Consider the following 10,291-nt stretch of genomic DNA (forward strand, 5'->3'; position numbering starts at 1 on the left):
TTCATTGAAAACTTCTTATAAATGATGTTGAGCCCTTTCCCTTCAGCCCCTCATGCCTATTTATAGGAAAATGAGCGGAGGAGGTTGCACATCAGCTCACCCATGCGAGCTGCTTGTTTCCTCCAAAAGCAACCTAGCTTGCCTAAGCGAGCTGGTTGCTTCATCCCTAAGCTTTCTAGTAGGCCCAGGGGCTAGAAAATGTCCCCAAAGTGACAATTTTGCCCCTCTTTTGAACATTTTGCACATTTCCTTCCAAAACATCACAAAACCCTACAGATTGCGCGACAATTAGTGTTAAGCAGCTCAATTCAGCCGGCAAGAATCCAAATGTTGGCCAACGATCGTCCCTAGACGAAATTAGGGTATGACAACTATCAAAATCATCCTCATTTTCCATAGATATTATAAGGTAACATACATGGAACTTAAGAACACATAGTATTTGTGCTTCTTAGGTTTCGATGCATCAAGGTTGTAGATGGACGATTAGAAATGGCCTCAAAGTGAAAATATGGGATGACCCTTGGCTTCGGGATAGCAACACTCATGTTAGATCGGCAGTTCCATTAGCATGTAAAATTTGGGTGGTGAATACTCTCTTTGAACAGGATGGTATGTGCTGGAATATAGGGATGATTATGTCTATGTTTGATGAAAGAGATGTTCCAGCTATTCTAATTATTCCCCCTTTATGCATGGACCAAGAGGATGTTAGAGTATGGAATTAGAGAAAAGATGGGATTTACTCAGTAAAGTATGCATATAAGTGTTTAAAGGAGCAATTGATGGACTCAAAATGTCAAAAAGTCCCAAGAGAAAGGAGAGCAATTTGGAGCTTGAGCATTCCCCTAAGGAGGAGTTTGGTATGAGAGAAATTCAGTTTCCTGCAAATCTCAGATTAGGAATCTTTATTTCCTATGTTTGTCATGATTCCCAGACATTAAAATAGTTATCCCCTACCAAACGCCCCCTAAAGGTAAACGTATTCTAATGGCAAAGCTTATAGAGGATGATTGTTTGCTCAAGCTCAATTGCAATCTTGAGGTATAGCTTATGGATTAACGTGTGTTTTTTGGGATATTGATATGGAGAACTGCTGGCACACCTTCCTCCATTGTATTCATACTTAAAACATATATGTGGATATCTGCAAGAAAATGGAATCTCCTATACCCCATCATGCAATGTGTAGAACGATTCTTGGAGTTCATGATTGAGATATGCAAGCTAGTATCTCAACAAGAGCTAGCAGATATTGCCATGATTCTATGGAACACGTGGAAAAGTTGGAACGCAAAATTATGGGAGGACAAGGTCGTTCAAACTACACATGTAGTACACCATGCATACGAGACTTTGGATGCTAGGAATCCTAAGCGTGAGGACATAGTTGACTCTTCAATTTATAGTACTCATATGGTTCATATGAAGATGCGTTACTTTTTCTTGAATATTTTTATATTTCAATTGATCCAAGTATCCAATTAATGTTGAAATATTAACCCTTTCTTTGGTAATCATAAAAAAATAGCTAGGAAGATAATTATGTGGAAGTGTAATGTGCATGTGTGTTTAGTGCAACAATTTCATTCCATTTGGTCCCTAGTCTAAAATAATGATTTGTGGTTTAGGCCTTCAAATGTAATCCTGCAATCCTTTAGCCAAGAAACTTCCATGATTGTCCATTCCTTTGTTCACTCTTCATCCTATGATTGACTTGCCATTCATAAGTAGAGATGTCTAAACTCTTTGCTCTTGTTGAATTTTCATCATAAGATCCAATTGTGATTCATAACTAGGAATGTTGAAACTTTGCAAAGACCAAGCAGCCTCCAAAGGTTTATGCTCTTGCTCAGTAGTACTCTTCAACATATGATCCACTTGCCAATCAAAATTAGGCATTTCAGAGCTTTATTGTTTTGCTACAAGTGTTTTCACTCTTCATCCTATGATCCACTTGCCATTCAAAGTTAGGAATGTTGAAGCTTTGTAATAGCCAAGAACCCTTTAGGTGTTTTTCATTTACATGTTCACTGTTCAACCTCGGATCCACTTGCTGCTCATGATTAATGATGTTAGAGCTTTGTATGGCGATTTGTCCTTTTAGAGGCTCCTCATATACCTGCTCATATGCATCATCTAAACTGCCCTAAGTGAGTTAAACACTATGGATAATAAGCATAAGTATTCTAAATTCTGTGAAGAAGCTATCTAGAAATTTTTTTGATATGTAAACAGTACTTGACGATGGAATCAACTAATCATTAGTTACACCAACAAAATAAATCATGAGATAATCTATGAAGTATATTACAAATATATACATATACATTATACACTCTTGAATTTTCCTCTCAAATTCTCTAAATTCTTCACTATGAAAATCTTCTTTTTACTCTGCTTGATAATGTTTAGATGGTGTTGGCTTCTCTCTTTGTAGATTCCTATAACGTGCTAAGAAAATTGGCATCCTTTCATAAGTAGATAGTTTGAGACAACAACTATTGTTGGCATGCAACCGACCTTAATGTTTCCTCCTTTGCAACGACTCATAATTACAAGGGCAGTTGGACTTTCACAATGGCAAATGAGAACTAGAATTGTTGGGCCATTAAGATAGGCACTGAGAACTAGCAAGGATTTTGTGGCTTCGTGCTAGCTCATAATAAGGGCATTGCTAGGTGCACCCAGCAAAATTGCTAGTGAACCCAGCAATTCAATGAACTACCAAAAATACCCTTCATTTAAAAAATAAAAGTTAATATATTTTTTTAAAAAGAACTTTTCTTCTTCCGCACTTCTTCTTTGCCTGTGCACCCAGCAATCTCCCTCCCTTCGTCTTCTTCCGTTCTTCCTCTGCGCAAGCTTTCTTTGTCATTTGCTTCTCCATTTTGGTTCCCTTCTTCTCCTCCACAGGCTTTCGTTCTCCCCGGCTTTCGTTCTCCATTTCAAAAAACTGTAACCACATTGTTTTTCTTTGTGCATTTCTTCCGCCATCCAGGTTAGTGTTCTAACCTCGTCTCTGTTTGAATCACGTAAATGGCTGTAGAATAGACGACATTAGTGATGTGTGGTGCTTGAGGTTGAAGACGAAGGTTCTTCCATGAGAAGAACCTTCTTCTGCGCATGTGAAAGTGGACGTTGGGTATTGTAGCGGAAGAAGGTGTTCTTCCGCGGGCTCCTGCGGAAGAAAGGTGAAAAGGTTCTTCCGCGGGTTCCAGCGGAAGAAGGTGAAGAAGGTTCTTCCGCTTGATCCAGCGGAAGAAGCTTCTACAGGTTCTTCCGCGGGATCCAGCGGAAGAACGTTGTCTTCCGCGGATCACGCAGAAGAACCTGCGGAACCTTCTTCCGTAGGCTACATTTTGTGCTCGCGGAAGAACCTGCGGAACCTTCTTCTGCAGGGTACATGTCCTTCTCGCGGAAGAACCTGCGGAACCTTCTTCCACAGGCTACCTATCCTTCTCGCGGAAGAACCTGCGAAACTTCTTCCGCAGACCATGTTTTGCTGTATATTGGTTTTTTTTCTTGAAAATTATGTCTGAACCATCAATTTATTGATATTATTAGTTAGTTTTTATTTATTTATTAGCTATTACAAAGTGTATATGGTATTTAAAATTGCATTTATATGTAAATTGAAATTATATTTGGTGTGATTTATATATGCATTAGGATGTCTAAATTGAATTGTTATTTGCTGTCATTTGGTTAGGATGTCTAAATGACTGTATACACTGCATAAATTATGTGGATTAGTTAGGATTCTTTTCCCATGTTGATGGAATCTTATATCAAGGTTCAGGATTGTTTTCCACTGTTGATTAGGGAAGCCTACTATAAAGAAGGAGGAAAAAGGAACACAAAATGAAAGAGCAAAATTAAATCAGTTATCCAATTCCTTTTCACAGGAAATATCACAGTATGGTCAGGAACCTCAGCTAGAATTAAAATCCATAAATGCCAAATATGGTTCTGCTGTTGTTTAACAGAAGTTGATGTAGTTCTATCAACAGCTAACTATCCACTCCATGTATGGTTTGGGAAGTATTTCGGACAACACCAAGATGATAAGGATATATTTGCTGATAAAGCCTACCTGTCTATTTCTGACCATTAAATCCCTTCCTTGACAAGGATGAAAAGCTCTTATTGGAAGAATAATAGACAACTAGGACAAATTAAATGACACATGTGAGCTATCTATCTAGCCCTTCCTAGTAAGAACAAATGCTTTGTTCGGGTGCTTACTCTTTTCTCCATACCTTACCATATGAAGTAGAATATTCTAATACTTCACTTTCATTGTAACTAAGATTCAATACTAACTGACAGATAAGTCATCATGACATACCTCAAATTGATGTTTCATCTATAATTTCCAACAACATAATGATAATGAAAGGTAATAATTAGAGTGTGTACTTCAAACACCTAGCAAAACGAAAAAAATCTTATTCATTAGTATGGTACCTTGGACTATAGAAAACATGAAACATGCTTTTCGCGGATATAGCATCAGCCACAAAAGAAAGGAAATTGGGATAATAACTCTGGCTACCAACAATTGATTCAGGAAGACCATTTCTCGGTCGAGCAGCTCTTCGAATTCCCAATCTCAATTCTCCATTTTCACCCCTGCAAAGATATTAATGAGCAACAAGGATCCACTATAAGGATATTATTATCACTCATTTTCCAAGCTTCCTGATTTAGGTAAGACATAAATTTTGGATAGTCGTGAACAAAAAATATCACAGGTTTAGAGATATGTTCTACAAGAAGTTTTTTTTTTTGTTTCCCCTACAGATTTCTAATGCTAATTAAGTTATATGCAAATATCCTATATCAAGGTTCAGGATAAAAGAACAAACCATAGAAAGTTCCTCTGTTGATGGAATCTTGATTAGCATCACCAAGAGCAGCCTCTTTCAAGTACTTGTCTGCCAGTTGTACTCTCTCCACATTCTCTTGTTCTTGGACAAGCATGTTACCATACTCCAAGAGCTTGCTCAAAGTCATCTTCGGTTGGTCAAAGTTTGGAGGTCCTTCCTTGGAGTTCACAAGCTTCTTCCCAATGAAGTCAACACCAACAACAAAAATCCACTTCCTCACCTCATCATCATATACTCTAGCCTTGAGTGCACCAAAGAAATCTGCAATCATAAATTGCATACCATTAGTCTTATTGTAATGTAAGGACATCTAAGAGCTAAATGACACCTAGAGAAAAGTGTAGGCATCGTATCGGAGACCCATATCGGAGACGTCTGGATGCCCTGACTGTGACTGACGTGTGCTGGATGCCCTATGCTGAGCACCGAGGAGTCAGGGGTTTTGACTTGATATCGTCGTACACCGGCCAGCTCAGATGGGGTCAGATTGTCGTGTATGTTCGACCTGAGCGGGTTCTTCGACAGTTTGGCTACCTTTAGACGGTCCCTCCGCCGCCGGTTTATGATTCTTTGACGGGTGATGATATAGATGAACGGTGGTTGCATTTTTCAGACCATTTGGTGCCTGCAGGGGAGCTCTGTGTAGTTCTTGGGCAGGTGGCGCCGGACTACATGGAGTGGTTTTTTCGGATTTCACACCCGTTCATCATGCGGACCGAGGAGACTGCTGAGCCGAGACATCCGCCTCCCCCTCATGATGAGGAGTTCGTCGAGCCACCCATCCCCGAGGTTTTAGTCGCATCCGATCTCTCTACGCATTCAGTGGTAAGCATAACTTGTGTAGTTTTTCATAATTTAAATTTTTTTAAAATGTGATACTGACTTTGTTATTTTGACTGTGACAGGTTGACTGCGAAGGATGTCAGGGGATGGCTAAGGATTTAGGAGCGATTGCTGAGGATTTGGAGCGGGTCATCAACCTCCAAATGGTCACTGAAGGCACAGACTTATATGACATCATGACTCGTTGTCTGAGGAGAGCTAGAGGTGACGCGCAGATGGAAGTCTTAGGCCGCGACAGAGATGCCGCATAGATTAGGATTTATATTTTTATTGTATTTAAATTATTAATTTTAGTATTTGTTTATGTATGTGATAAAACACATTTACTTACATCATTTATGATTTATGTTTGTCTCTCTATAAATATATGGTTTGAAATTTAAATATAAACCACACACATGAGTCACATTTATAATGGTATTTGAATATATAAAATAAAGAAGATAAAATAATTTAACAAAGAGATTTGTTTTAGGAAAAGAAAAAAAATTGTCATGTTGAAAATAATGTTATTCCATTCATTCAAATATGGAAAGAAAAAGTAAAAATTATGATATCACAATTTTATTAAAGAAAAAAAAATATGTAAAATAAACTTATTATTTAATATTATAATTATTTTAACATCATTATACATATATTGTTTTTTTATAATATTAGAATTAAAATAGTATTTAATAAATAAAATTAAGTTGTATGAGTATAAATTACTTTTTTAGTAGTAATAAATATGTGCCTTTATAAAAAAATTAGTCATTGATAAAATTGATTTATATTTTAAACTAATACAATGTTATGGTGACTAACAAACTTTAAAAAAATAATCAAAACATCTTTATTTTTTGTTTTCAGTACATCTGGTTTTTTTAGAAGAAAAATTGATGTAAAACCATTTTAAAAGAAAAATTGATGTAAAACCATTTTGAAAGTGAGGTAAAATTGATTTATCCCAATTTTGGTCAAATTTGCTTTGTTATTAAAATTTAATTTGCAATTTAAATGTTAAAATTTATAACTATTCTGCAATTATATAATTTAAATATATATACGTACAATAAAGAAATTTATTAGTCAATTTTTTCACGCAACAATTCATTAGTATTTCAATATTGATTAATTACATGAACATAAATCCAATCGTAAATATAGATACATAAATATTACAAGTTCAGTGTCCGCTTAGGTCTACGTGCGTTGTATTAATTGTCATTAGGCTTAAGTAGTGCTACATTCTACCTACATATGCAGTTGGCCATTGTTTTGCCTCCGGATACGAATTGGTTGACCATAACAACGCCATAGGCGGTAAGGGACAACGATCTTTCAGATAAACCTGTTGTAAGTGAAATTACAATAATAACTTAAACGAACAAACCAACTCATTCAATAATTGAAATTATTTGAGGAAACGAATTTTCAATGGACCTGAACAAAATGACTGCCAAACACATGACCGACGTATATCATGCGATGCAAAGAAGAATCGGCCGGTGGTCAACTTCTGAGAGGAAAAAATGTGAAGCTCTATTGTCGTGACAACGATACAAAGATTACATTATATCTTGACACAATTACATATCTCATATCCGTTATATCCATCCATTTGTCCATACTAACCTAAATCACAAAAAAATACATGTGTCACTCATGTAAACATTATTTATATAAATAAAAAGCATAAAACACATACCTTGGATAACCCATCCACGTGTAGGGACAACCTCAGTTGTTCATATCTCTTCGTGCCACCAAAGATCTTTATGTAGTCTTGTGACCATTTGCCAAGTTCTTTAATTAATTCGTTACGCATCACGGCCCAACACTCTTCTCCCATACCTAACAAAGCGGAAACTGACCGATATCCACAATTACCATCCGCTTTCACATCAACAACGTCCTCAATGAAACCATGCATAAATGGCGCAAATTGATCCAACATGGGGATCATCCTTGCTGGCTTCGGTGGTTCAAAAGATGATGCACTGGGTTTGACTGAGGTGTTGCTGTTTTGAACCGAATGATAAGCATCAACATACTCCCAATAAGATGGATCACGCTTTGTCGATCTTTCGCTTCTTTTCATTACTTTTTTTGGGGCAGCTTTCGTCTTAACCTTTGTTGGAGGAGGACACATAGAGGTCTCATCGGGAAACGCGAATTCTCGAAGTTTACTCTTGAAAGTAACTTTCCCGCAAACATCAAGTTCCTCGAATCTTTTATATATTCTATCCATCTCTTCCTTGATGCTCACTTCGGCCTCACATAGCCCCTGGTCTGAAAAACTAAGTCTCCTCCAGTACATATGGACTACATCCAGTGGGATGCTGCCACTAGCATACCTTTGTAGCTCGCATGCACAAGGAAGACCTAGCGTGGTTCTCAAGACACAACCACAACAAGACAAATTGTCTTTGAAATGACGTACGCGCTCAAACTCAATCGAAATTTCATTTAAAGCATACCTTGACACCATTCCCAAAAGCCTCTTGTATAAGGTTTTCTTAAAAACATGGCCAACGACATGCGTACTTGTTTCGAATGATGCTTTAATTTCAGTGTGCTGCAGCGTCATCATGTTGTTCATTGCATCCCAAACACTACAGAGGTCTCCAACACTATTCTGTAATACCTTTTTCAGAGACCAATAAGCAGATTCAACCCTACATTTAAAACACACAACAAACAACACAAATTAATAACAATCATTTATACTAAAACAATCATTTAAACAAACTTGACAAAAATAATAAAACATGCAAATACCTATTAGTTGTTGTGTTGCCTAGGTGCATCACCTTATTCCTCTAGGCCATGATAAACTTCTCCTTGTGTGGGACAATCCATGTCTCACATACGTAGTCAACGAACATTGGCCATGGGGAACACGCTACTTGAAACCTTTGAAGGTGCACAAGAACTCCTGTTCTGAAGGACACTCTACCAGGTTACCCCAGCTATCCATTACGTAGTCCCAGGCATTCTTCTGACCAATTAGCGATTTGCACTTTGCCTTCACATTCTTGTCTATGTGAAACCTGCACAACAAATTCGTACACTCCGGAAACACAACTTTCACAGCATTCATCAGGGCTAGGTCTCTGTCTGTGACAATAACAACAGGAAGGCGATCGTTTCTTAAAAAAAGGCATCGAAACCGTTCCAATGCCCATACAAGATTGTTCATGCGCTCACCCTCCAGATATGCAAACCCAGCAAAGAAAGTCATCCCGGTTGGTGCCACCCCCACAAAGTCAACCAATGGGAGCCTGCACCTATTTGTTTTGTAGGTACTGTCTATCAAAAAAATAAGATGACATGTGTTACATAACTTAACTGCATCTGGGTGACACCAAAACAAATCACGCACCACATCTTGATCCCTCAATCTATACCAATGAATGTATTGGTCACGTTCAAGGAGCCTCATTAGGTGTTGCATTTCAGTGTCATCTCCTCTGATTGAAGAACGATATGCACTTCTTGCATTGTAGATTTGTTTGATTGTGGTGCAACTGTTGGCGTTGTGCTCCTTCAACGTTAGCAGGATGTTTCTTGGTTTCACACTCAACTTCGTCATATCAGCAATGATATTCTTCTCATCATTTGTCAATCTCCCAGCATATAGATGTCCAACTAAGGTCTTCACCAATTCATGGTTGTGAATCCGACATATCAGCTTCACCGTCCAACCTTCACCTCCATGCACTAGTTTTCCACGAATCTTAAAGGAATAACCACATTTTCTAATGCCTGTGTCTCTTCTAACAAATTCTTTCTTCCTACACTTGTACTTACCGCTCCTTTCACACCCAATTAACACAAATGAAGTTCTTCCTCTGCTACCAGTATATGTATCAGACCTCGTAATTACTGCAACAAAACCTTTTTCATGGGCAACCGTTCGAGCCCACTGCAAAACATCTTCTCGGGTTGCAAACACCTAGGACACAACCACGACATAATAATTTTTACACAAATCATACATTAGACCAAACAACTAAAATTGATCGACATTATTACCTGAGAAGTATTAAAAGCGTCTGAACAATCAACATGTCCTTCATTCACACCACAATCTTGTTCATCTTGAAAATCCATATCAACTTCGGACATCGTACAGTAATATGCCCATTGATCTTCGTCCATCTTAATTCAAACTATAACTATCACCTAATTCAACATTCAACTAAATAATTTGAACAATACAACAACCCAAAAAAATGTACAAACTATGAATATCGAACTAATTCAACATTTGACAACCTCACACAAGTATTTAATCTACATATACACCAATATTTTAACAACAACCAAATTCAACTTTTAATTACATAATTTCAAAATTATAACCTACAAAGTTTATTTAACCAAAAAATACTTCAACCTAAGCAAAAAAACGAACACTTCAACCAAGAAATATATTTTTGTGTTTCACATAAATTACAAATAGAACTAACCAAAATAACATTCAAAATAATCTTAAAACTAAAAATTATAAAACAAATTAATCCACGAAAGAAGATGTCTTCCGCTGTGGACATTACAACTGCGTAAGA

The 10,291-nt window shown here is 37.2% G+C and overlaps 1 protein-coding gene across 1 annotated transcript; it reads right to left on the bottom strand.

Moving 5' to 3' along the window:
* Positions 1 to 7,537: 7,537 nt before the first annotated feature.
* On the bottom strand, positions 7,538 to 9,881 carry LOC114374163. The gene is made up of 7 exons (XM_028331806.1): positions 9,756 to 9,881; positions 9,607 to 9,675; positions 9,300 to 9,456; positions 8,891 to 9,029; positions 8,627 to 8,770; positions 7,673 to 8,395; positions 7,538 to 7,571 (listed from the first exon to the last, which is right to left on the bottom strand). The coding sequence occupies exons 1-7, from the start codon at positions 9,879 to 9,881 to the stop codon at positions 7,538 to 7,540; spliced, it is 1,392 nt and encodes a 463-aa protein (XP_028187607.1).
* Positions 9,882 to 10,291: the final 410 nt, after the last annotated feature.

This window comes from Glycine soja, chromosome 1 (genome assembly GCF_004193775.1).
Source record: "Glycine soja cultivar W05 chromosome 1, ASM419377v2, whole genome shotgun sequence".
Taxonomy (NCBI): Eukaryota; Viridiplantae; Streptophyta; class Magnoliopsida; order Fabales; family Fabaceae; genus Glycine; species Glycine soja.